The sequence below is a fragment of the Dicentrarchus labrax genome, unplaced genomic scaffold, assembly GCF_905237075.1.
Source record: "Dicentrarchus labrax unplaced genomic scaffold, dlabrax2021, whole genome shotgun sequence".
Classification (NCBI taxonomy): Eukaryota; Metazoa; Chordata; class Actinopteri; family Moronidae; genus Dicentrarchus; species Dicentrarchus labrax.
The window spans coordinates 4,326,327-4,353,939 of NW_026136705.1; the positions used below are offsets into that span (position 1 = coordinate 4,326,327).

The following is a 27,613-nucleotide window of genomic DNA, read 5'->3' on the forward strand; positions in this document are numbered from 1 at the left end:
GCAAGTCGACCACAAAAATCACCAAACGTCACACAACTTAAATCGTGTCATTGTAATTTGCTGCCACTGGGATTTGACAACTCCTCAAGCTGCAAATTGAGAGTTATAACTGTTGGCTAAACTCCTTTTCCCAAATCAAATGCATGCCTACATGAGGAGTTGATTAAAGTCACACATATAGTGATGGTGTTGTGTTTTTTTTTTTTTTTTATAGCACATTGGGAAGTATCAAGAATATGCGAACACACTTTAAAGTAAATGTTGCCATTGGTCAAACACATAAAACCCATTAGCAGCCTTTCACTTAAAAAAAAAAAAAAGAAAACAGAGCTGAGGACACTTTGAGTAGCACTCTGAAGGAGTTTTGAAGTGTTCTGTGATACATGGGTAAAGCCTGAACAGTAACAGTGTCTCTTCCTCATTAGAAAAAGTTACATTATTTTCCGCTTTAGACAAAACTTCCCCATAGCTTCAGAAAGAGGGACTTACCATGACTTCAGTCAGGAATTCCTACATAGTCCTCAGCTCCTTTCCTGCTTTTGCTTCCTCTCCGCATTCTCCGCAAGAAAACTTTCTCCTCTCAGTTCTTATCACACAGTCTCCATTAGCCTCTTCAAGTGATGTCTCTCCCCCCCACCCCACCCCACCCCAACCTCTTAAAATCTTCCTTCATGTAAGATCTCAGCGCATGAAAACAGCCCTCCTCTCTTCCTCTTCTCACTCTCCACTATATTTCCCAGCCTGGGAATGTCCAAGCTGCATTTTCTTTTTTTCTTTTTTCTTCTTCCCTCCCCTCTCTGTCTGCCCGGCAATCCCACGCACTCCCACCTCCCCTCCCCTCCCCTCACCTAACAAGAGCACTACAGTCCCTCTCTGCACTCAAACTTTCCATCCCCACCCCCCTCCCCTCTCCACTGTAGGCTAACTTAAATGAATAGACAATGAAAAGCCGTTACCCCACCCAGGCGTAATTGAAAAAAATAAAAAATAACTCTGATGTTTTATTGTTGTTGAAATTACACATTCATTATTCTCAGAGGGAGATAATTAAGACTATATTAAAAAAAATCTTAATTTGATGATAAAGGGGTTGAGGCAAAAATAGACTACTGCTAATCAGCTAAAAGCACAAATATCTCATTTTTACAAGATAGGGAACAAAACACACCAGAATGCATTTGTGTCCTGAGATCACTTCTGTTATGAATTGGCGCTATACAAATAAAATTGAATTGAATTGAATTTACGAATACTTCATTTTCAGCTGCATGGATTTTACTCCATGAGAACATTATAATGGTTGAAAATTGTCTCAATGACATACATTTCTTCCCTCAGTCAATGTAATTGCCCTTTTGCCACCCATTTAACATTAAAGAAGGGTTAAAGGATAACTCCAGAGATTCCGTATTGTCCATCCACAACTTTGGGACACATGCAAGAGTCACATAAAAAGAATGGTCAACACTGATACGACAGAGGTCGAGATATCCCAACTTTTAGTCTTTGTAAGGTATCAAGCGCCTACATTTCCCATAATGCAACTCAATACCATATTTTATGAGACTCCCACTTGCTAGTAAATACCAATGTCTTTGCCACAGTTTGTAACACATGCCTTGTTGTGTCTGAGCAAAAGCTAAGATAACCCTAATGATGTCATCAGGGTGACTTTCTCAGCTCCCCCAGAATTACATAAAAAAAGTGAAATCTCTTCTTCTGGGGTGCCTCTTTAAAGCTATTTGTTACCAAATGTGTCAGCAAGGCTTGAGTCTTGAGCAAGTCCCCTCGCAGGTTAAGCGTCCCCTCAGGTTAATTCCCAGTATTCTGATTTAAGACAGGAAATACATGGGCTTAAAAGTGTCTGAGAGTACGATTTACATCATGAACCATCTAAATTAAAAGTTAAATTTGAGATGAGCTTGTGAGTCCAAATTCTGTCAATAAAATGTTTCAAATTTACTTTAAACTGTTAAACAAGTCAGCCATATGTTAATGCCATCCAGTAGATCTGCAGCAGTGAAATGTTTATATCATGGTGATGGATCTTTCCTCATATATAAACATAAAGACACACTTTAGGCTCAAGTTGCCATTACTCACTCTTTCTTCTTCTTTTATTGCTTTATAGTCCATAATGGGGCCACCACTGGTTGCTATACCACTGCTAAATTTAACCTTTATGGTTTTATGTTTAGACCGCTGTGATGAGTGAAGGAATGGAGTCAGTTTGGTAAATCCACTATTGTAGTTCAACAGCGCCCCCCTGTGTTTGTTATTTGATATTGCAACAATGTAATAGAAAAAAAAAGTAGAGGAGGAGAGGAGGTTGCTTTTAACTGAGGTCATTATTCACCGGGTCATTAGTTAATTATTTAAATTATATGAAATGAACTAAATAAATATTGCTATCATAGATTTGGGCATATTGCCTCAGGCTTGAATCTCTTAGATATTGATTAGTAAACTACACATTTGTTTGTTTCTAGCTCAGTTACATAAAGAACAGAGCAGTTTTTAAACAGTTCTTACTGTGTATCAGACTATATGACATATTTTGTTTCACCTGATTGTTTCTAGCTTATCAAAAACCTAAAGACGAACGATCGAATGAAGAGTGAGCGAGGGGAATGCAAGAGTGCTGGAGAATACCTGTCCATAGAGTGTGAGATAGAATAGAAATGTTGCACAATGGGAGGAAAAGGAGCACAGTTTGAGCTCTTGGCAAAAGGATCAGCATGCATGCACCTGGCAAGAAGGACAAGAAGGACAACTCACCCATGTAGCCCTGCCTCTGGGTGTGTTCGTCACCTACTGCATCTCTAACTCAGTGTATATAACACACTGGTTAATACTGTTATAATTACACTCATTATTCACTCTTGGCACAGCTCAGGATTGTGCCACACCTTATGTAAGGCACCGTATCATTTAGAGAAGTGTGTCGTGGCCTCGCTTTTAATGGTTAGTCTGTGTAATTGTGCCTTTCAAAATGTTTTGCGTTATACAGTTGAGTGTTAATATAACTGGAAGGATTAAACCATCCACAGCGAAGAGGGAGGAGGGAAGATTGATCATAAACTTCCACAGTTCAAAATTCCTGAGGTTGATAAAAATGTTTATTTCCATATTTATTTATTTTTTTTTGTTTGATTATTCAACATACTTACACTGCCTACAAAGACACTGATTGCATATTTTAGCATATTATAACGCACTAGCATAACAGGGAATTGAATGAATTCTCTCCTACCTCAAGGTCAATCAGACAATTACAGAATAAAATATGCAGCAGTATCACATTTCTGTTGTTTTAATGAAGATTTAACAGTGTTTGATGTAGCACACACTGCTATTGATAGTTCAGCTCTGCACTTCAGAGCTCCAAGGTCTTACAAAACCGGCTGAAGTGAAGTAACAAGCAAGGAACTTTACAGCTACTTGTAATGTAGATCCTACTGAGGTATAAAGATATAAATAATATAGAGGGATATGCCATTTAGGGATGCATGTCAGACTTTTGTATAGTCACTATTTATGCTGATACTATGATTTATGAATTTATAATCTTAAGTTTAAATCAGTGTTTTCAAATATGTTCTGTATTGTTAACAGAAACCACACATGGTGCCCCAAAGCAGCAATCCTAGTCCCCACTAAGGACTTTGCGGGTGCTGTTGAAAGACACTCTTTGTGCTCCGTCCTCAGCACCTACGGGCCAGAAAGAGAAAGGTGAAGGTATTGCGGTGAAGTACAACACGTGCACACGCAAAGGATGTGAGGTGTAACCCCCTACGTGATTCGCAGATGAAGTTGAGGAGCTCCTCACAAGGCTGATCCTCCCACAGGTGGCGCTCTCCTTTGGCCATGCCTCCACACGGGTAATATGAATAAGAGCAATGGAAAGGGGCAGAACTATATGACCATTTGGAGAATTTCATGGAATCGCCGGACATCCAGAACCACGTGTTGCGCATTATGTACCTGCCAAACAGATTTATTAAGAGATTTAACAAAATGTTGTACATTTAGACATTTTTTGTACATTTAGAACACTTTGAAAGTTGGTTATTGAGTTTCACATGAGCCAGCCTTATCTTTATGATGTGCTACAACCAACAATTATTCAAATTATTCATAATTCTTTTCATTAATGCAATGTCAGTTCTAAGTTCTAAACACTCAAGGTGACAGCCCCAAATGCTTTGTTTTGTCCGACCAATGGCCTGTGACGGCCCTCAGCAGGGCCCTGTTGTGTGTGCATTTTTTCTTTGTTTGACCTTGCTGGTCCAGTGCAAGTGGAAGCACCTTGCCAGTCTCCCTGGCGGTCCCAGTGTGCAGGTTCTCTCTCTCTCCATTCTTCTGGCACAATGTTCTTGTTTGGCTGGCTTCAGCAGTATCACTAGTTTCGGTTTTACATCATACAGCATTCTTCTTTTATCACCTAATCACTCTCCCATCTGCTGATACACTGACAACACTGATTACATAGGTTTGTTTGTTCACTTAGAGAGCTGTTAGCAAAGCATCCATGCGTGTCTGTCTTGGAATAGCAGCAATGCAAATGACACACAACATTTGACTCAAAGACCTGTGTCTTTTGAGTATATATACATTTGCAAAATTCAAATTAACTAAGTTTTTTGACTGTATGGAAAGAGAACAGGGTAGGGCACCTGCCTTCCTCATGAGTATGACCTTCTTTACATCTTTTAACCTTCAACAAATTCCACAATTTCCATTTGTTAACATTGCATTTCTGTGTTTTACAGATTATCTCAGTGCCCAATGACATTTTGGCTCAAGAAAATACTCAACTTGGGGACCAGAGTTATTATAGTTTTGTATTTTTCATTAGTTTTCATTGGTGTTTTTTTATTTCCAAACTTTGTTTTCAATTCAGTTTTGTTTCAGTTTAGTTCACATTGTTTAAAAATGTAAGTATTAATTTGAGGTTTCTTTTAAATTATAATATGGGGGTATTAGTCAGGGGCAAGATTAAAGAAGTTCAGAATAGGTATAACAATCTAAACACATTGACTCAAAGTCATGTAGACATCCTAGTCTCAATTAACAGACGCACCAATGCCTCCTCATTCTTGTCGAGAAAATTGATCAAATTGACTAAAACTAAAGACATTTCCTTTATATTTTTATTTTAGTTTACACAATATTGTTTTGGGAAGTTTTAATTTTTCCCAAAGTCTAGTTTTAGTTTTTAGCTTAGTTTTAGTTAACTAATAATAATCTTGCTTGGGACTTTTTTGTCCCAAAAATTATTGATTGGTTTTGTCATGCAGGAGACTAATTGAAAAAGTGTTAGAAACAAAACATGAAGAAGGAAACACAATGTCTTTATGGGAGTTTTTGAATGGTATATTATATAATGCTGTACCTTGAAAGATGATTATCAGAGAGGCCATCATGTAGCCTAGATGAAAAACCACACCAGCTAATTTATAAGTCTTGTTAAGTTGTGCTTGAGTGGGACACTGAGCACCTACCTGGTCATTTACACAGTCAGAGCATCGACTCAATGTCTAAAATGTCAATGAGACATTGTGTAGTGTACCTGCGCAATCCCAGCCAGACAAAGTCCGTAAGGGGGAAAGGACTGCGGCTCAGGAGCTGCTCCACCGCGCTCTGCTCTTCCTCGCTGCGAAGGCTAAGCAGGTCCCAGTGGTGATGTCTACAGTAGAACAGAGCATCAGACCAGCAAAGCCTGTCTCCCACAACCGTCACAGTCCTGCCACTCAGCTGCATGCTCTCAGTGGGAGGAGGAGGAGGAGGAGGAGGAGGAGGAGGAAAAGCTTCTGGCTCTGGCAAGAAAGAATGTTGTTAGGTTGCTTCCCCCCCACACCCAGCTTTGTTTTTTAAAACAAGCTTATCTTGAAACTTAAAGTTTCAGAGTCCAGTGAACATTAGAAAGCCAGAAAGTCAGCACCTGGCCAAGGAGTCAGCTGGGATTGACCCACATATTAATAAACTATTATATTATCATTTTGTCTGACGGAATAAACTTTAAATAAGGGAGAAAAGTAAAAGCAGTAGTAGAAATCTACTTTAGAAGTTGTAGCAACAACAATAACACATGCAAACTGTTAGTTTCAAGTCAGCAATATATATAGTACAATACTAGAACCACTTCAGACATAAGACAGTATTTCTTGGTAATTCTGTTTTTTGGTTGATTTCCTAAACTGGACACAATAGTCAAGGACCATACCTGCCAAAGAAGCATAGACCTCCACTTCACACAGTGTCAAAATCTTATCTTCTCCTGGAATGACCACAGTGACGTAGCGACCTTCAATGTCTCCACACTGGAAGGTGTGCGTAGACATATTCTGTACCGATGAGATAGTACCACATCTGATGGAGGGAGACAAACGTTGCTGCACTGTAGCTCAATCGGAAGAAACATATTTTGAGATTATGTGCTGACGCATATTCCAGTTGTAGGTATTACGCCTCACCTGAGGTTTTTGTCATTGATCTCCGGAGAGTTCCCAATCAGGATCTGTGCCCCGAGAAGCCTTTCAGAACAACAGTCTTGCCTGTTGATGATTAAGACAGCACTAACCTTGTGCACAGCTAACAAGTCTACTATCCACCAGGGATTGGATTGCATGGAAGTATGGGTACAGCATCCATCCCCGAATCCACTTCTACACCCACTGACAGCATTAGAGGCCCTAGCATGCATTTCAGTTGACGACTGTGCTGCTTGTTTCATCAAGGCCACATTTGGTAGAGGTTCCACTAAAGTGAAAAAAGAAAGAAAGCAGGAATTAATCAATATAAGAGTGTTGTGTTGCAATTAATCAAAGCCAGTCGGTTACAATAATACCTGCTGCGGATGCATACACCTCCACTTCACACAGGGTGAGAGTCTTTCTCTCTCCAGGGATAATTATGTTCACAAAGCGACCCACCATGCTGCCTCCATCCACCCCATCACATCGGTATGTGTAAGTTTTACCTGCTCTGATGTGGGAGATGGAAGCACACCTGACCATGGGGGGGGTTATTATGTGGGCTTTTCATTTAAAGAGAACAACATGAAGTCCTGAGACCTTAAAATGAGTCCACATTTTTTAACCCTCTGTCACTTGATATAAACTATTTTTTCAGACATTGCTTTCAATTATTATTATTATTATTCAAAAATTGCTAACAAGTTTCTACGCCATCATTACAAAAATGCGTGATGCCAGGCTAGTATGACAACTGAGACTGTGACGACAGTTGATTGTGACCAGGTTTTTCTCATTACCTGGGGTTGTTGTTTCCGTTGTTCTCCTGTGAGTTCCCAATTCGGATCTCAGCTCCATCCAGTCTCTCGGCACAGCAGTCTCCTCTATTGGTGACTTTGACAGACATAACTATATATGTTCCTCCCAGGTCCACCCTCCACCAGGGGTTGGTCTCGTCCTCGGCAGTGTGGCTACAGGACCCACGTTCGTAGAATGAGTTCCTTCTCCCGTCGATGGCTTTAGAGGCCGTAGCGAAAGAGAGCGTTGAAGACTGGGCCGCATCTCCTTTCAGGGCCACATTTGCTAAAGGATATCCTTGAGACAAAAATAGACAACATTTCTTGTGGTTCGTCTGTCATGTCATCATTACAACAACGCATCAAGTGCATAAAAGTTGCACATTGTTGCTGTATTGAAGGTGGTGCGGGTAATCCCCAATAATTCAAGACACTCAAAGCTGGACAAGTGGCCCAAACCACTGCTGTACATTACTACATACTTCTATGATTTGTTCTGCAGTATATTAGGTCTGGTGTTCATTATCAGCAGTTTTTTCTTTGTTGAATCCTTGAAGAAGAACTCTTGAACTACTAGACGTATCTACAACAAATGACACCCATCATTACCAGTGTACACCTCAACTTCGCAGAGAGATAGAATCTTATTGCTTCCTCGGTGAAGCACAGTGACGTAGCGGCCCTCTGCAGCCCTGCATGGAAAGTAAAATGTACCTCTGCTCGGAATGTGAGAGATGATCGCACACCTGCATGTGAGAAAGGGAGTGGAGAAGAAAAGAGAGAGTGAGAAGAAGAAATGGTTATACCGTAAATGGAGGTGTATTATACAGGTCTGTGTCAAGCGGTTTCACCTGATTTTTTTGTCATCATTGGTCTCAGTGGAGCTTCCAATCCAGATTTCAGCACCATCTAGACTGCTTTCTAACCAATTTCTGTTGGTTATTATTACAGCATAAATTTTGTACGTATTCTGCAGGTCTACCCTCCACCAGGGATCGGACTCTATATTGGTGCAGGCACAGAAATCTGATTTCCCGTCTCTGTTCCCATCAACTGCCCTGGCAGCAACCTTGTCGCCATATTGTGAAGACTGGGTTGCTTTCTGATTCAGTGCCACATTTTGGAGAAGATGACCTTTTTGGCAAACAAAGTAATTATTACATAAGAAAACCACAGAATGTATTGAGGGAAAAAAAAAAAAGTTTACCTGCCAGTGCTCCAGATGTCAGAATGAGGGAAAGGCCTAAGTGATTGGACAACATTGTTAAAGATGTTGGACAATTGATTGATGTGTGAATTGAAAGAAGTGTCCTAATTCATAGGGAACCTGCTTATATGCCCGTGAAATAGATGTCACTAACTATACTGTTCTGTACTGATATACAAATAAGGTGTAAGGAAATGTATAAAAAGTGGACACACGCTACTTTAAATATATAATAATGATGATATAAGTCTCCTGGGTATGAAAGTGGGCAATTAAATGCTAAGACACTAGCAATTACAACTTTAAAAGCTGGGGATTTGAAGTTGGCTGAATGTCTGTCAGCTTGTTTTGACCTTTTTATTCTCCCTTTGGGCAAAACAAACAAACAAACCAAAAAACAAACAAACAAACAAACCCCAAAGCATGCAACTTTAAGTTATTTGGTCCTGAAATGATCTTTGTCAAGTAATTAGATTACATTTTATTCAAAAGATTTAGAAAATATCTAAAAATATTTTATTTAAAATAATTTGATAATAAATAGAAACAAATAAACAAGGTATATAGTTTAAGATAAAATAACTTACCATTAAGGATCCACATGTATTGACTTCCATTCATGGCTTTGGAGGAAAATCCCTGAGTTAGTGCTCTGACAATTTTAATAGAAATACCATTAAGACACACCAGTTAGTTGGAAGACTTACTGTCTTTGATGTTTCCTCTAAGTATTACCAATCACGTACTGTACAGGTTAATTTGTTCTGGAACATGAGGACATGTAAATATGCCATCAGAGATATTTGCATGAAGGACAACACACCAAGATGAACATCTGCTTATTGCAAACAAATTCCTGCCTCTGTGCTCAACAATTTGCTTCTCTTCAGTTTGTCTGTATGTTATTATTTAGTATTAACAATTTGCCATTTGTATTTATTCAGAAATTATTTTTGTCTTATCATGTCTTTATATTCAGCATTGTCAGAGAATTTAAATTATCCCTGACAAATGTATTCCAAAAGATAAATGGCAGAGAATGGGCAGTAGAAACTCTCATTAATATGAAATGCACTTTAATTTAGTAATATCGTATACAACACCTTAAAGATCATTATTCTATTTAATTATTGTTAATTATTATAGTATAATATCTACTTTTCTCCATAGGTTACATCATTTCATCCTCATGAATAACGGTTTAAAACTAATATCTCTTGGTTGTTGCCTTCCTTAAAGTTAAACCACGTTACAAAATACAGTTAAGTGACCATCTTTGTAAGGTGTCACGTATCAGTGTTCCAAAACCTATTTTGTGTAAGTCTGAAAGTCAGAAGTTATTACACAACAAATATAAACTAAAGTATAAGTTTTGCTTTCTTTTTGTGGCACTGGTTGTAAAAATGTTCCTTTGCAAATGCCGTTCCGCCCTGAAAGCCCTTACGAAAGTAAATCCACTTGTTTGTTTAGGAAAGGACATGCATTTGATGACGTTGAGGAACCGAGAACAAGTATGACCGCTAGCTTAGAGGTTTGTTTAATGTTTACTTTCATGAATCATCCCAACTTGTTTGGAAATCCATTTGGAACTAAGAATCTATCATGCAGTCTTATTAAATTACACTGGTTTGACTTATGCCCCAGTGTTCACAGCACCATTGTTCAAGAATAACAATATAACATAATAAGAAAAAGAATATAATAATACATTTTTGACTTTGAATCTGGTAGGCCTACTTACAATGGTCTCCAAAATCGTTGCCACATATTGAAAGAGATCATCCTTAAAAAATAATAAAAACATTGTAAATATAGCCAACATCATACATACAACAGGAACCACTGGTGAACTGCTAACTGTTAGATATTTTAAACATTTTATTTTTATATGATGAACATGAAGAAAGTCTAATATAAATTTAACCATATTGTATGTGTGAAGAACATTTTAACTATTTTAATATAAAATTAAATTTAACTTAGAAATGAGCAACGTGATGATGTCGACTTCCGGCGACCATCTTTGTTCGGCTGAAAAAGAAGCAACATAGGAAACAGTCAAAAACGTCTGCGTCGGCCAGTCCGCGGGATATGTTTTCTTTCATTTGGAAAGTCAGTAAAGCATCCCCGAAAATATGTTGTATATATATGTTATGTAATAAAAAAAAATATGTTAACAGCGGTAAGTGTTGTCAGATGACTTTGCATTTATCTGTCATACAAATTGTGGTGCGACACGGAGACGTTGCATGTCTAAAGGTCTGAAAGCATTGACGGTGAACTTGGACTAACGCTATTAGCTGCACTGTAACAGGTAACTAAGTTAGCTCAAACCGTTAGCTGTATAACCGGCAAATGTACAAAACCGTGCTTACTTGTTTGTTTTTTACGTTAACTTAGCTTTGCCCTGTTTGCTGCCTTGGTGACTGAGTTGTCTCTAAAGGAACGGTAACTAACGTTAGCCAGCTATAGAGCTGGGCCATGATATGGCTACTGCTATAATCAGCTAACAGCTTCCATTTTGATTCTAGCTATCAAACTAAAATAGCAATATGCTTAAGAATGAATAACTGAATCTTTTGAGGGTTTAATAGATATAGGGTCTTATTAGGAAATTGATCTCCAGAGGGACACGATACCTTTTATTACTACGTTAACTCAGCTGCTTAAATATTTTCAATTTATTGCTTATTATTTTCAACCAAAGTGTGAAATTGTGATGCCACAAATCACTGTTTATGGATACTGCTGTATTTACAGGTAAATATATAGCTACAGTAAGCTTTTTTTGATGAATTTATCTCTTACACTGCAACATTAAGGATTATTTGTCTTACTAAACCACGAATGTATACTCTTAAATCTTGTGTCTCTATCAGTTACTCTAAATTCTCCCTGTATGACTGATCATACATCAGCTTTCTGTTCAGTATATTACAATGAACACTGCTAAAGCGTGTAAGATAATCAACTTGTGTGAAATATTTATTTAAAAATGAATTCACTTGTATTTTTCAGAGCCGATATAAGATGTGAAAGCAGTCTGCAGAAGGCTGTAGAAGAGTCACCACCTTGCACCATTCCTATGTTCACCTGCAGTAAGTTGATAAGCATGATCCTGATAATCTGGCCTGCACTGTTTAGAGTGAACCGTCTGTGAGATGTTTCACAGTTTATATTCAGTAGTGCATGTGTGTGGGTAGGAAGTTATGTTAAGTTACGTTATGTGGTTCTCGTGACTTGCGTAACGTAACATAGTTATTTTTCCTAAACCTAATAATAAAGTAGTAAAACGGCTTTCTGACAGAAATTCTTTGTGGCAGCCTGGTGCAGCTCATACAAAAACTAAAGGGTGGCCTGTGTAATGAGATGCTGAAAAAATAATAAATGAAAGAAATAATAATGGTACTGATAATAGCAAAAGTTATTATCTAATCTGATAATCAGCCAGGCCAATGATGGGTCTATCCTTAGTTTGTAAAATGTCTCTAGTTCCTGCATTACTTCCTTGAGAGCTTATAGTGCTCACTGATTAACATGAAGTTGGATGGTACTTATGTCTGATAAAGCAGTAACACAGCATTATCATATAAAACGGTGTAATTAGTTGATGGCTCTAAAAATGTCAAAATATGACACTAAGAGTTTTAAACTTAAAGATAGGCTGAATTGTGCATGGACAGATCTAAGATGTTGGTGGTAATCAACATGTGGGAATATTAGCCAGTAAGTTGTAACGTCAATTAAAAGTTAAAATCCTCTTTCTCGGCCAATTCAAAGACCAGTTCATTGAAAATAACGGTGATAGAAATTAAGTTAATATCTCAGCAAATTAAAGAAGTTGGGTATTATAAATGCTTTCTTCTGTAATTATTTAAGTGATTTTAACATGTTCCACTTGGCAGTATCAAAAGTGGATATCACATATTCAACATGGTTCCTCGTATTTTTAAACAAGTAACTAGACAATAATTTCAAATGTAGTTAGTCTTGGTAGCATATCTTACTCAAGAGTGTGTGTCCTATGATACTGGAAGTGATATAATCTAAAAATGGTAAAAGTCAAAAACTTAGACCAGCTACAACAAATATTTTAAACAGATTCAGTTTTACTTAGGACATCGTTTCACCTTCAAATGACGAAAACCATAATCACTTGTTTTTTTTTTTTACTTGGCTTACCTGTTTACTGCCGGGGTATAACTGAGTTGGCTAAAATAACAAGGTCACCAATGGATAACTGAATCGTTTGAGGGATTAGAAAATGGAGTGCCAAAGTAACACTTTCTCTTTTACTACTAAATCAGCAGCTAAAATACTTATTTGTTGCATTTGACAGCAGAGACCATGGCCTAATTTTATGGATACTTCTGTATTTATATGACAATGGATATATACAGTTATCTTTTAATGAATGTGTCTCTTACATTGTAACATGAAGAAGTTTTGCGTTAAAACCACCATTAATGCTTCTAATATACTTTACACCTTGGATTATACTGGTAGCTCTGTCTGTTAATATTCTAAATTCAGCTTGTGTGATTGTTGTTTTACATAGTTTTTCTGTTAGCATATTACAATGAACTGTTGATGCTGAAAACGTATCGAGGGGGAATTTAAATGTTAAAAGTTAAAAGTTACAGAACACCGAATTCTATACTGCTAAAGCTTCGGATTCAGATGTTTGGTTATGCTTGTTGGTTTTGCTCAACCAATGTCGTTGTAACATCTGTGACAATGACAATAAAGAAATTCTGATTCTGGTTTTTGTTGATACATACTAGTGTTTTTCAATATCTGACAATTTATTAATACCATCAAGATAAGCAGCTTGGGTAAAATATTTATTTGGAAAATCTGTAATAAAAACTTCTTACTTTTTTAATTTGCAAAATTAGGTTCACCAATATTTGTTACCATATATAGCATTCCTTTAAGCAGCTGCTCATTTACACGTGCACTTATTCATATGTGGACACATGAATTTATCAGGCAATGAAGACTTCCCAGAAAAAAACATTGTTGAATCATCACAATGGGAACACTCACAACAAAGAAAAAAACACAATTATAACGTAACAAAACACGTCTGACATTTGCTGGCATCATTATGAGTGACGGGAGAGGAGAAAAAAACATTGTTTCCTTGCTTGTCTTGTGACTGTCACAAGAAGCACGAGACATGAATGTAAATGTTGATATAAAAATAAGAATGATCTCAATAATCCGGGCTTCAGTGTTTATAGTAAACCCCTCCTGAGATGTTTAACAGTTAATATTCAGTAGCAGATGCATATGGATAGGAAAAGTATCGTTTTCTTGTCTTGACTCACGGGGTCTTCAGTTTCGTCATTGCATGGCCAGAGCCAGCACACCCACAGTGATCAGCAGAGCTAAAGTGTAGTAGGAGGATGGTAGAACAGGAAAAATGTATTAGTACAGGAGTTATACCACAGCTGAACGGCCAGTGCCGTGGATGCCCCGCCATGAGGCCATAATGCCCCTTCTAAAACTTTAATCAATGTGTGTTGTGGTTGCTGCCACAGAATAGAAATACAGAGTTGCTGTTTATGTAACATTACTTAAGCGATTTCTGGCATTAAGTATTACTGCTGCATTATTGCTGCATTTTACTACTATATTAAGGAGCACATTTTTTAATATACTGTATATACTGTTCTGTAGTTTTGGCCTTGGTGCTCTACATTTTGGGTACGATGCCCCAATACATTTGTATTTATCAAAGGCCAAAGTGGCCTTGCCCAAAAAATTACATAATTCCAGACCTGTACACATGTAATTCCCCTTTCTAAAGCAAAACAGCCTAATTTCTTATGCTTACCTTGAGAAGAAGGTCTAGCTACACCGAGCTGTCGGGTCCCACTACCTGTAGCAGTTGTCTGTAAGGAAGACAATAAACAATTAAGTGGGGGGGAAATGTGCACTTCACCACAATCAATAAAAGTTACTCAACTTGATCCTATTCTGTTCTATTCTGTTCTATCCCACCATGCTCTTTTTTTAGTTGTTTGGCATCCCTCACCTGAAGAATTTCAAGTGTGGTAGTCTGTGGGGGAACCTTTGTTACGGTTGTGGTGGGTGCTGCTGTAGTCATGTGTGTTTTCATTGTTGCATTTGGCGCACTTGTAGTGTTGTCTTCTGCTGCTGTTGTCATGTGTGTTGCCAATGTTGCATTTGGCGCACTTGTCATGTCTCCGGCTGCTGTTGTCATGTGTGTTTTCATTGTTGCATTTGGCGCACTTGTCATGTCTCCGGCTGCTGTTGTCATGTGTGTTTTCATTGTTGCATTTGGCGCACTTGTCATGTCTCCGGCTGCTGTTGTCATGTGTGTTTTCATTGTTGCATTTGGCGCACTTGTCATGTCTCCGGCTGCTGTTGTCATGTGTGTTTTCATTGTTGCATTTGGCACACTTGTCATGTCTCCGGCTCCTGTTGTCATGTGTGTTTTCATTGTTGCATTTGGCGCACTTGTCATGTCTCCGGCTGCTGTTGTCATGTGTGTCTTCATTGTTGCATGTGGCGCACTTGTCATGTCTCCGGCTGCTGTCGCCATGTGTGTTGCCATCGTCGTATTTGGCCCACTTATGTTGTTTCCCGCTGCTGTCATCATGTTGCTTTCTGATGCTGTGGACATGTTTGAATCAGTCACATTTGACGCCACAGTGGACTGAGCGTAGGTGCCCACAGATATCCAGGACAGTGTCACAAACAGGACGACATGGACCAGTCTGTTGTCCATACCTAGAAAAAGTAGGGTAAGATTATTCAGTTAAATAATATAATGGGAAACGTATCTACAGTTAGTTATATGGTAACAGAGATTGTACCAGGGGAGCTCTGAGAAGATATTAAAAATGAAGAAATATTTAAAGGTGAAATATTTTACTAAACATAATACTCAATTAACCTAATCCGTAAGTGACATTCATAGCATTGCATTTGTGAACATGTTAACAACCATCCAGTGCTAAGCTACTCTCTTGGGGGTTGTAGAACAGAACATACAGTAGACATTACAAAAGAAGAACCCTATTTAATGATGGCAACCTTAATTACATTTGCTGTGTAAAATAGTATCCCATTTGAAAGCCAAAACATATGTTCAGTAATTATGTACTATTACTATATCATTAAGGGGAAGATGTATTGAAATAAAAACAATAATTAATATGTAAATCAATCATTTAACAGTATTGAAAACATGAATGTTTATTCCTATTAAAACAAGAAAATACGTCGACATTTAATCGAACTTAACTGTGGTCGTTCACTGGAAAAAGATTCCAATTTTATTTTAACACATTAACAGGAATCCGGTTTCAATTTAGAATATAAAACATAACTTAATATTAAAGTAAATTGTTCAAAATTGTCAATTAATAACTTCATCATAATATATAAATATATGGGGAAAAAAACTGCTCAAGTTCTTTGCACACCATTTTACTGCATATGCCATTTATAGTCTTATATTTTCTATTATATTTTGTTAATATTTTTATTTTGTGATTTTTATTGTTCTTGTACACTCTGTACTCTTTGAGCTACATTCCCCTATGCTGCTGTGTCTGACTTGAATTTTTCCTACGGCAATTAATAAAGGTAGAGCTTATATTATTTTATCTTAAATGGTAATAAAAGTGTCACTAATTGCAAAACGTGGAAAAGGAAGTAATTTATGAATAGATTTTAATGTCTTTATATATACATGGTTTTGGCCTACCTGTAGGTGTCTTTAGTTCCAGGGATGGGTGAAACTGGATTAAGAAGCAAAAGTCAGCGCAGTTCCTTGAAATGAAAATCCTGTGTTTATTCTCCTTACAGGTGGACCGCTGGCAAATCCCAGGTAAAGATGTGACACCTGTTCACTCTGTCTCACTATTTAAACTAAGGGGTTGGGAAGAGTCAGGATATAAAAAACTCTGACATCATCATCAGATAATGTTTATAGAGGGTGACGTGGGGAATAGGGGCTTAACGGTATGGTGTGGTGGATATCACAGTGTTTTCCCTGGATTTTTTTTTTCAGCAGCACCTGCCCATATTCACATGCGCTGGAATAGCTTAAAATTTCAGCATTTTTAGCATTTTCCCTAGATTTGTGGGAAACAAGAAATTTAACATTTTTCAAAACAAAATATGCAATTTCACATCTTTTTGGACCATTATTAGGCCTATTACCATAGCTGTGTACAAAAGTTGGAAAAACTAGAGCAGATAATAAAATCCCCCACAGTCATTACGTTAGCTCCACATTGACTTTTTCATTAATTAAACATGGCAAGCCTTTTAATTGGTAGAAAAAAAGCTGTTAGCTGGGTACAGGAAATAAACACAAGGACTTGACTTTGATACTTTAATGGCACCGGCCGAATTGCTTCAATACTCTGGATCGATCAAATGAAGAGTAAAATTAGTAAATGTCATCAGTGGCAGTGAACCAGTAAGCATGTTGCAGAGGATGCAGGAAAAACACTGCGTTTACATTGAGAGATGGGGCCTATTGTTTGTTTGTTCTGTTGATAACTGTTGATAACTAAGTTAACTTTTTGTTGCTTGTTCACTAGCCTGTTCAGCTAATCTGTATTTGCTTGTCGTCGAGTTAGTTTACCACCGGGACGGAAGCCCCGGCGCATTCCCCCCTTGCCACCGCGAAGATGGATACTGCCATTCATTCTGCCACTATTTCATAGTACCAAAAATGTCACCCGGCCACATAGTTATTCCCTTGTTCTTCTTCTTCTTTGGATTACCCTGACGATATGCTACAATGGCATATCATCATTGTGCCATTACTTTCTGTTATTAATGTTAACTATTCATATGTTTATTGATCCCCGTAGGGAAATTCATTCTCTGCATTTGAGCAGGGTGTTGGGAGCAGTGGGGGGCCAACTTACTGTTTGGCATGTTTGGTCTTTTTCCTTGTTTAAAAATAAATGTATTGACTGTGTTTGGGACACTGTCTGTGATTACGTTGGACCTTCTTTTTCAATGAACCATTATGGGGGAGGGTTGTAACATCATTTGGGGATTCAAACTTACTGAAATATTTCAGAGGTTTTAGTGGCAGTAGGCGTACTCTTAAGATGTATGTTTTGGTAGTTTGTCTGTGGCCAGATTGTGCTGTGTCATGCTTTTGGGTAACTTTGTGGGAACAGTTTTGTTGGTTTATTGGTGTTCGGTGCTGTTCTGTGAGTGTGCAGTAATTAGTGACTCAGGAATTTGCAGTTCTGGTAAGGCTGTTGAGTGCAGCAGTGTTTTCTGCTGTAGGCTGTGTTTGGTTGGTTCTCCTGAAAAAGGAGTTTATATCCTATGTAGCAGTTTTGACTGATTTTGTTCGTTCTTTCACACTGTTTTAAATATAAATGTATTGATTGTGTTTGCTGTTCTGTCTTTGCGATTATGTTGGACCTTCTTTTTCAGTGAGCCATTATAGGGGGGTCGTAACATAATTACCTATATGTTTTGATGTTGGGGGAAACTGGAGCACCCAGAAAAAACCATGCAAACACGGGTAGAACATGCTCCACACAGCTCAGTAATTGTACCGTAAGGTGTAATGTAGGGCTATACGATATTAGGGGTGGGTAAAAATATCGATTCATCAATGCATTGCATATTTTTTAGGGCTGCAGCTATCGAACATTTTGGTAATTGAGTATTCTATCGAATATTCCATCGATTAATCGAGTAATTGGATAAAACATACTTTTGCTTAATTATAGCCCAATTTTAAATATATTAAGGAAAACAAGACAGATCACTTAATAATAAAAACATTTTTTTTTCCTATTTAAGAAAAATTTACATTTATTTATTATTATACATATTATGTAAAGTAGTAAACCGTTTCAAATTTCCAATATAAATAATATAATTACTTCATTCAAATTCACTTCATTTCCTGAGACATAAAATTCAATAAAATAAATAAAATTGTTAACCACTTATTTTTTCTAAGTATCAAAAATAAAATTAAAATGTCCAAATTTACACACACTACAATGTTGTCCTTAATTTTTAATTTAAAATGATCCCACACCTTCGACATCTTCTGTCTCTTCCAGTTACCACATTGTAAAAGTAATTAGTTACTCAGCAAAGTAACTGAGGTTATTTTTTATGTTCTATAATGCTATTACATTCTATAACATCTTTTATAATGTAAAATATGTTTGTAATAACTGAATGAAGAATAAAAACACTATATACAGTATTTTAGAACATTTGGTATTTATTTGAACTCAATAGATTGCAGCCGGACACATGCATAGAAATAATGGACAGGGGTAGCATGTTTTCAACAAGATACCTTGCAATCAGTGTGTTCAGCTCGGCCCTAGTCGCCACCTGTTGCTGACCCGAAAAATCAAGCTTTGCTTGTTTTGATGGAGTGGCTCCGTCTCCTTCGCTGGAGCTCACGCTAGCTGCATCTGGGCTTGAGGTTGGGTTAGCAGCAGCAACAAGTGGCGTGTTAGCATGTGTTCCTGTGAGGTGCTTCATAAGATTTGAGTTGCTTGAGGCAGACGTGGATAAAGTTTTTTTTTCCTGGGCATAGTGCATGTTACATAAACATTCTTGCCTTTAACTTCAGTAAGCGAGAAGTATTGTCGGTACTTCCAGTTTGATATCGCTACCTTTGAATTTCTTCTCGTCGCCATTGTCTCTGTCTTGTGTTTATAGTAGTAGTTAGACAGCGTGCAGTGAGACAGCGTGAGCAGGGCATCCGCCCACCCAGCCAATCATCATCGCATTTGCAACAGTGTCATCATCACCACCCTGCTCTCTCCCAGCAGCTGATGTGTGTCTGTCAGAAAGCCTGACACCGCTGCGCTTCATTCAACCAACTTATAGTAACGCAAGTAACGCGCCACTTTACGTTCTCAGTAACGGTAACGGCGTTGCAACGATGGGGAAAGTAATTAATTAGATTACTCCGTTACTGAAAAAATAACGCCATTAGTAACGCTGTTGCACATTGTTTCACACTAAAAAGAATTCGTGCGAAACGTGATTTTTAGATTTAATTAAACGAGGCTTTGGGGCAGAGGAAATTCCTCGATCATTTTTTGTAATCGAGTTACTCGAGGTACTCGAGGAATCGTTGCAGCCCTAATATTTTTTCCCAATTCAATATTGATTAATTAAATCCTCTGAATCAATTCAAGCCCCTGGCCAGTGGGGGCGCGGTGAGCAACACCTTTGTGTGATTTGCATTGTACGGACAGAGGCCGCACTTGACCACACAACGACAACATGGCAACTGAAGCAGGTAGCAGCAGTGTTAAACAAGCACCTTCAACTTTAGAAGCTGAGGTTTGGAGTCATTTTGGATTCCAGTGTAAACCCGGAACACAGGAAAGAGACAAAAAGTAAGGTAGTGTAAGCTGTGCCAGGTAGTACTAAAATACTGCAATAACACAAAAAATGTGCGCAACCACTTAAGCCGACACCATGCAGATGCTCTGCAGCAACCCACGGCTATACCTGTGGATTCTAAACAGGCACAACTCGACAGATCCTTCCTTTGCAAAGTGCCGCCAAATTCTGCCCGCGCACAGAAGATAACGTAGTCTGTGGACGTCTTCATATGTAAGGACCTACGACCGTACAGTGTCGTGGAAAACGGGGGTTTTAAGAAGATGGTATACACACTCGAACCATGATACACCATACCGACATGCGAACACATGACGGAAGACGCCGTCCTGAAGCTGTACACAGAGGTAAAGACAGCGGTTTTGGAGTCGGAAAATTATCAAGAGGTACTTTATAAATTATTTGTGTAAATCTACTTATTACTGAATTGATATCGAAGCATGTAAATCAATAACGTTATCGAATCGAATTGTGAGGTTCTTAACAATACCCAGCCCTATACGATATGATGATATAATGTGTGACGATAGAAAAACGTGAGTGATCATGAATCAAACTTCTCTGGAGATTTTTATGAAATTTAATGTTTCACCAGTGTTTACTCCCAAACTACTTTAATCTGCTCGCTTTGATTTCTCTCTATGCCATTCACACATGCATAAAATGTGCAATTGTAGAAACAAATGCAGCATTTTATGGTCACGCTAGCTTCTCTGTCCTTCTCAGTTGCACTGACCCCAACCCCAATAACCAGCTCCTCCAAGCCAAGTGTGCTTACAACGTATTAATGCCACAAAAATAATCAGCTTGAGTAAAATATTTATTTCAAAAATATGTAATAAAAACTCAATTGTTACATAATGCAATGTGCAAAATCAGGTTCACCAATATTTGGTATCATATATGTATAGCTGCTTTTTTTCAGCAACTGCTCATTTGCATGTGTACTTGCTCATACATGCACGCATGAAAATATCAACCAATGCAGGCTTCATTGTAAAAACATTGTTGAATGATCAACAATATGTACATTCACACCAAAGAGAATAAAAATAATAATGATAATAATAATAAGACACGTCTGCCATTTCCTGGCATCATTATGAGTGACAGGAGAGGAAAAAAAGTTTTTTGCTTGTGTTGTGCAAAATTATTATGGTTCTTCATAAAGGCATGTTCAGAGGGATACCAAAATAATAGTATAGTTAATAGAAAGAAAGTCACTGAGGTTTCTGCCTGACAGTAATAATGTGGGCTTTAAAGGGTAACCAGACCCTAAACCCAAAATTTGTATGTTATTTGTATATGATGTTTGATTACTCTTAATGGTTCTAATTGTAATGATCATTAAAAAATCGACTTACACCTGGGGGTATTTGCAATTTGTAATTAAATAAATTGTAGGACAGAAATCCAGCAGTCCCATCCCACCAAATTGTATTACATGTAACATTAAATTCCACACACTTTGTTTTAGAGGGGATACCAGATGGGAAAGTAGTCTGCAGAAGGCTGTAGAAGAGTCAGCACCCTGCACCATTCCTACTTTCACCTGCAGTAAGTTGATAGAAAATTAAGCATGATCAGAATAATCTGGGGCTGCACTGTGCATCGTAAACCTTCTGTGAGATATTTAACAATATATTTAGTAGCACATGTATATGAATAGGGAAGGTATGGTTTTCTTGTCTTGATGTCTCATGGGGGTTTCAGCTTCCTTATTGCATAGACAGACCCAGCACACCCACACTGATCAGCAGAGCTGTAGGGGAGAATGGGAGAGCAGAAAATCATTTATTAGGCATTGTACACACACCTAATTCCCAGTACGTGTAGGAAAACTTTGCTCCCTCATGGAAAACAATCCTATCTCGTAAGCTTACCTTGCATCAGTGATAGTTGGAATGTAATAGCGTGGTTGGCAAGCTCATTGGTGACGGTGCTGTTAGTACTTTGCAGGTTGATAATAGGGCTCCTTAACTTGAATTCTGGGGTTCCCAGAGTACCAGAAGCTGAGATTACAAGGAAAAGACGAAAATATCACTGATATGTCTTAAGCACATGGAAAATCTTAAATATTATCTTTGTTAGTGTTTGCTTACTGCTGTTAAAAGGTCCAGTGGAAATTCCGACTGCGAAATTTGCTGCTCTTGTAAGTGTGGTTGGTACAGTGGCAGCAAATGTACACTGGATTCTGTTACCACTGATGCTGCCCCTCACAGTGGTCACGTTCAGCTGTAGAGCAAAGACATAAAAACACAATGAGTTTTTAAATGTGTATGAAATAAATGTGTATGTACACAGACGGTGATGATTTTAATTGTTTGCCTTCATATTGTTTGAGCAGCAGGTTCAAAAACTGTGTCATTCTGTGCATTCTAATTGTCTGGTCAGTATTTGACGTGTAGAACAAAAATATAATTAAATGGAAGTAGAGACACTGAAATTAGGTTCATAACCACATCAGCTCAGCTGTATCTACTGTATTTAAATTGTGCAGTGCAATTTTAGATGATAGGCCATTTAGCTGAGCCATGCAGCTACAATGAAGTCCAATTCCTCACTCAGCTCTTCCCCCGCCACTACTCGAGTGCAAGTGAAACTCACCTTTGTCATTGTCAGCTGGTTATTGTTGAGGAGAGCGCCAAAGAACTTAACAGCACCATTGTTGTTTGCACAGACGTAGGTTGTGTCGTTGCCTCCCTGCGGTGCAAAACCAGAAACGGTAAATAAAACCTGTTTACACTTCAAACAAACTGTATGATTAGCTCTGGGTTAGACTTCATGGTGCTTTCATCTGCGAGTGGGTGACAAAACTTGACATACCAGTGTGCCGTCGGTTGACAGGGTGGCAGCAAGATAGCCGCCTGACTCTCCTGAGAGCTCAAAGTCAAAGGTTTGACCATTGTTCTGCTTAGCAGAAAGAAAGAAACATGATCCTGCTACAGAAGGGTTGCACGAAGCAGGCTCAGCCGCACAGAGCTTGCCGGTCCCACAATCTGAGTTAGAAACAGATGACTGCAAAGGAGATGAGAAACATTTAAGTTGGTGGGAAATCTGCACTTCTATGAAATTACAATGCCTTCAATAAAAGTGCCTTAACTTGATCCTGTTATGTTCTATTGTATTCCACTATGTTCTTTTTTTTTTTTTGTTGTTGTTGTTTGGCATCCCTCACCTCAAGAATTCCCACTGTGGTGACGGTGGTAGTTGTTGTAGTGGTAGTTGTTGTAGTGGTAGTTGTTGTGGTGGCAGTTGTTGTGGTGGCAGGTGCTGTGGCAAGTGATGCCGATGTGTTGTTGGTATTGTTTCCCGCTGCTGTTGTCATGTTTGTTGCCATCGTCGCATTGGGCCCACTTGTCATGTTGTTTCCTGCCACTGTCGTCATATTTGTTGCCATCGCACTTGTCACATTGTCTCCCGCTGCTGTCGAAGTGTTTGTTGCCATCGCACTTGTCATGTTGTTTCCCACCGCTGTTGTCATGTTGCTTTCTGATGCTGTGGTCATGTTTGGCGCTGCAGTGGTCTGAGCGTAGGTGCCCACAGATACCCAGGACAGCGTCACAAACAGGACGACAAGGACCAGTCTGTTGTCCATACCTAGAATAGGTGGGGTAAGATTATTCAGTTAAATAATATAATGGGACACTTTATCTACAGTTAGTTATATAGTAACAGAGATTGTATCAGGGGAGCTCTGAGAAATATTTAAAGGTGAAATATTTTAGTAAACATAATACCCAAAAAACCTAATCTATAAGTGACACAGCACTGCATTCCCGAACATGTTACCAAACATCCAGTGCTAAGCTACTCTCTTTGGGGGTTGTGGAGCAGAACATACAGTAGACGTTACCAAAGAAGAACCATATTTAATGATAGCAACCTTAATTACATTTCCTGTGATAAACATTTGAAAACCCAAACTGTATTTTCTATATTTTTTTTTTCTTAAGGTGAAGATGTATTGAAAAAAAAAGATAATCAGTATGTAAACTAATCATTTAACAGTATTGAATACATGAGTGTATTTCTTTAAGCAAATGTCTAACATGTTATTTAACATACTGTGGTTTTTGAGAATGCTGTAAACAATTTATTTGTTATTTTATTTGAACACATTAACAGCAATTGAGTAATATTATATCTTAGATATATATGATTACATATATTATTGTTAACTTGATATTACAAAACATTTCATAATTATCAATTACTTACAATCATTATAATATGATAAAATCATTAGAAGAATATATGAAACTCTTATTCCAATGATTACATGTACACCATATGATATTACTCCAGATGTAATTAATGAATAGATAATAATGACTTTTATATACATTGTTTTAGCCTACCTGTAGATGTCTTTATTTCCAGTGATGGGTGAAATTGGGTTGAGAAGCAAAAAGATGTGCAGCTCCTTGAAATGAAGATCCTGTGTTAGTTTATTCTCAGGTGTGGCTCCCAGGTGGCTCTGATGCTCTTATCAGGATCCCAGGTAAAGATGTGACACCTGTTCAGTCTGTGTCACTATTTAAACTAAGGGTTGGAAGAAGTTAGAGCCCAAAAAAAAAAAAAAACTCTCTGACATCATGGATAATGTTTCTAGAGGGTGGGGTGAGGAATAGGGGCTTAAAAGTGTGTGATGGAAAGTACATGCATTTTGCCATGTCATTGCAAATTTTAACCTCTTGTCTGTTTAGTTTCTACTTCCTTGACAACTCACAGTGCTCATAACCTGATTAATGTGATATGGATAAGGAAATAAGGACCATTTTTAGATTTTACCATTAAAACAATGTCTTATCTTTTTATACTGACTAAAAATGTTAAAGTATGGCACTAAGGGTTTTAAGCTTTAGATATGCTTAATTCATTTAGTAGACTGAATCTAGTCTGAGTAACTTACTTATTGTTGGTGAGGTTTGGTAATCTTGTCATTAGGCAGTGAGTAGTAACTTCAGTTAAAAGTCCAAATCTTCTTTCAAGGCCAATTCTAAGACCAGGTTAAATTAAAATTAGAATGATAAAAATTATGTTGAAGTAATTTTGATATGTTGTAATATGCGATATCAAAAGGGTCTATAAATTTTTGGATATTTGTATGTGAGTGTGTGCATGTTAACAGGCTGGTATATGAAACCATAAGACTGGTGACATAATGCCAAGAACTGGTTTTGTCAGTGGCAGTGCAAGGTCTCGTGCTTTCTTCAATATCGCCATTGTGTTCTGTGGTTTATTATAGACATGAACCCTCCATAATTATCAGCAGGCAAGTCCAGACAAAGCTGAACTGTCAGTCTATAATAATGGATGGTGGTAATTGTTCAGTTACGTCTGCATATTCTATGGAAGTGAATTCACAATCAACTTTTGAAATTTGATATTTTATAAAAAAAACTATGGAAGAAATGTACATGCCAACACAGTTTTTCCCCTTTATTTACTGTCAGTAACTTGGAACTGTTCAGCTTAAAAATCTACGTTCACTTGCTGCCTTACAAATGTGAGTTAGCTGAACTTAGGTTGAAAAATTAGTTTAAAGTGTTATTTGAGTTGTCAAACCAATTGTCAAGTTAAAAGAACAAAGCACGTTCATTAAGCTTAAGATATTAAGTTGAACCAACCACGGTCACAGTGACAAAGAATATAATTCTCCTGTTAGAGCTACTTTGTTCCAGCATTGGCACAAAAAGAATATGGGAAGCTACTTGCAGTGACTTTCTTCAATTTTAAATGTAAAGGGGGTAGGGACTAATTCAGTTCTAACCTTTTTCATGGTTCACTGTGTTTTCATTATGGTTAAAACAAACCATGACTTATCTTAAAATGTGTTTCTTTTACCATATCAGGCAGCCCTAGTTGTAAAACAGGTGAAGATGAGTGCATCAGTGGGATCGGTTGTAGCAAGTTCATCAGCCATATAGCTAGACACAGGCTATCTTGAAAACTGGTTTCTGGAGCAGGTTATTTTTGTGAGCACAGTAAATGCCGAATTCTCTTCTTTTAACTTCGACAGAACGGGTTAATTTTCTTTTCTGGAACGTCCCTAGTAATATGCCACATTGTTTTTCATATCACTAACCTAAGACCTCAAATTGTGGGATTTGTGTTTTTATGTCGCATAAAATTTTAAAAGATGACAGTGACAGTGATAAAAGGAACATTCCAATGTAAGTGCTAAATAAAAAAAAACATAAACAGTTACTATAGTCAATTTATATGGCCTAATGATCATGAATATGTTTGGCTGAACAGAAAAATGTTGCGTACAACCGTACAAAGAGAAAGAACAATGGCATGGACTGTGAGTCATATGAGGACATGAAATTCTTGGTAATTTACTCACAGTGTTAAACCTGTTTGGTTGCGAAGGATGTCATTAGAAATGTATGTGTAGCATCCGTAGTACAAAACTCTTCTTTACACAAATGTATCATGATTGTACATTCAGGTGAGGTGAGTCACAGAAGGTAGATAATTTGTAAGACCTGACTCATTTTTTGTTTTTGTCAGTTTTCACCTTAAAATACATAATTTAAAAAAAAAGGAGCAGATCAGTTTAAGGTCAGTTTACATCCCAGAATTCTGGTATTTCAAACAATGACGGAGGCCTGTTTGTTGATTTCAGTTTTACTTTTAAAGCCATCATATGGAGGCAGTAGAGATCAGATAGGACCAACAGCTGAAAGCTCAGTAAAGTCATTTACTGTCCGAGAGTATATTATCTAAGTTTATGCGTAGACAAAACTAGAAGCTCATTAAACTGGCTGCCGGTCTATGGACGTCCTTTAGTGTCAGAATCCACCCCTTATACACATATTAAGCACTGTGCTTAGGGCCCCATTGCTTCCTAGGCTTCCCTAGGAGGGCAGTACATTGGAGCACTTACTGACACTGAGCTGACGAGCAGATATAATAATAGCCGTCTGTTTACACTGTGCTTATTTACATCTACACATCTAACACTAAACGCAATTACCACACAGGCTACCAAATATTTACATACTCCTCCCTTTTCTCATTGTGTTATTATCCAAGCAATATTGCTAAAGCTTTATGATAATGATAATTGTATTTGTAAAGCACTTTTCAAGCTTAAGCATTAAGGGCTTTCCAGATTAAAACATGTATACAGAACCAACATTGTTATTGATGGATGGTAGCGAGCATTAAATTAAGTGTAATATGCAGAAGAGCAAGAGAGAGAGAGAGAGAGAGAGAGAGAGAGAGAGAGAAACAAACTGAGTTGAGATGAGTCAGTTATGTGCTTGTGTTAACTTTGGCTGCCAGAAGTAGTATCATAATCAGCTCACTAATGAGATACTTTCTCATTTTTACTCAAGTTACTTACAGTGTTTGTCCACACTATTTACTCTGATAATAACAGCTTGTGTATACATTTCAGCATAGTGCTGCCACAAATGATCTAGCAGAGCAAAGGAAACTAAATTTTTCATGGCACTTAATATTATTAGCCACCTTGTCATCGTCCCGTCCATGTACGTTAATAAAACTGTTTGTTTTACAGATGTGGTGGCTTGTTGACAATGTCACACAGGTGAAAGTGACATTTGTTTTCCTTTCGACTATGTTTTCTTTACATTGTGGTTTACTAATATTGACAGGAAAAGACGTGAGCGTGTATACCTGTACACTTCTGCTTGCATGCACCCTGGGAAAGAGTATAGTGTCTGCTTTAGTTTTCACTTACACTTTATTCA

The 27,613-nt window shown here is 37.8% G+C and overlaps 3 protein-coding genes across 5 annotated transcripts in view; all 3 read right to left on the minus strand.

Moving 5' to 3' along the window:
* arhgef40 (Rho guanine nucleotide exchange factor (GEF) 40) overlaps window positions 1-775 on the minus strand; it is a 41,461-nt gene extending 40,686 nt beyond the window's left edge. The window contains exon 1 of the mRNA XM_051402348.1: window positions 490-775. Coding sequence (XP_051258308.1) covers window positions 490-492 — 3 coding nt within the window. The 5' untranslated portion in view covers window positions 493-775. The remainder of the gene's footprint in view (window positions 1-489) is intronic.
* A 2,353-nt stretch (window positions 776-3,128) lies between these two features.
* On the minus strand, window positions 3,129-9,208 carry LOC127364682 (uncharacterized). The gene is made up of 12 exons (XM_051402443.1): window positions 9,188-9,208; window positions 9,068-9,103; window positions 8,481-8,516; window positions 8,125-8,407; window positions 7,883-8,019; window positions 7,277-7,571; window positions 6,851-7,011; window positions 6,477-6,762; window positions 6,227-6,372; window positions 5,573-5,819; window positions 3,797-3,984; window positions 3,129-3,711 (listed from the first exon to the last, which is right to left on the minus strand). The coding sequence occupies exons 2-12, from the start codon at window positions 9,099-9,101 to the stop codon at window positions 3,647-3,649; spliced, it is 1,878 nt and encodes a 625-aa protein (XP_051258403.1). The 5' UTR covers window positions 9,102-9,103; window positions 9,188-9,208; the 3' UTR covers window positions 3,129-3,646.
* A 4,103-nt stretch (window positions 9,209-13,311) lies between these two features.
* Window positions 13,312-24,476, minus strand: si:cabz01007794.1 (mucin-5AC). 3 transcript variants are annotated; one of them, XM_051402504.1, is made up of 7 exons: window positions 24,245-24,413; window positions 23,062-23,483; window positions 22,710-22,901; window positions 22,491-22,586; window positions 21,986-22,118; window positions 21,767-21,895; window positions 20,686-21,645 (listed from the first exon to the last, which is right to left on the minus strand). In XM_051402504.1, the coding sequence occupies exons 2-7, from the start codon at window positions 23,479-23,481 to the stop codon at window positions 21,602-21,604; spliced, it is 1,014 nt and encodes a 337-aa protein (XP_051258464.1). In that variant the 5' UTR covers window positions 23,482-23,483; window positions 24,245-24,413; the 3' UTR covers window positions 20,686-21,601. The 3 variants fall into 3 exon arrangements, with proteins under 3 accessions (XP_051258465.1, XP_051258466.1, XP_051258464.1); XM_051402505.1 differs by lacking the exons at window positions 20,686-21,645; window positions 21,767-21,895; window positions 21,986-22,118; ... (1 more) ...; window positions 22,710-22,901; window positions 23,062-23,483 and adding exons at window positions 13,312-13,873; window positions 14,323-14,380; window positions 14,524-15,242 and having other exon boundaries at window positions 24,245-24,476; XM_051402506.1 differs by lacking the exons at window positions 20,686-21,645; window positions 21,767-21,895; window positions 21,986-22,118; ... (2 more) ...; window positions 23,062-23,483; window positions 24,245-24,413 and adding exons at window positions 13,312-13,873; window positions 14,323-14,380; window positions 14,524-15,242; window positions 16,225-16,370.
* Window positions 24,477-27,613: the final 3,137 nt, after the last annotated feature.

Coding starts and splice junctions, on each gene's coding strand:
- LOC127364682 (XM_051402443.1), bottom strand. CDS start 9,101: ATGAATGGAAGTCAATACATGTGGATCCTTAATG. Junction 8,408..8,480: donor GACATCTGGAGCACTGGCAG/GTAAACTTTTTT, acceptor TTTGCCAAAAAG/GTCATCTTCTCCAAAATGTG. Junction 8,020..8,124: donor AATGATGACAAAAAAATCAG/GTGAAACCGCTT, acceptor TCTCACATGCAG/GTGTGCGATCATCTCTCACA.
- si:cabz01007794.1 (XM_051402504.1), bottom strand. CDS start 23,481: ATGGACAACAGACTGGTCCTTGTCGTCCTGTTTGTGACGCTGTCCTGG. Junction 21,896..21,985: donor CACTGGACCTTTTAACAGCA/GTAAGCAAACAC, acceptor TTGTAATCTCAG/CTTCTGGTACTCTGGGAACC. Junction 21,646..21,766: donor CCAACTATCACTGATGCAAG/GTAAGCTTACGA, acceptor TCTCCCCTACAG/CTCTGCTGATCAGTGTGGGT.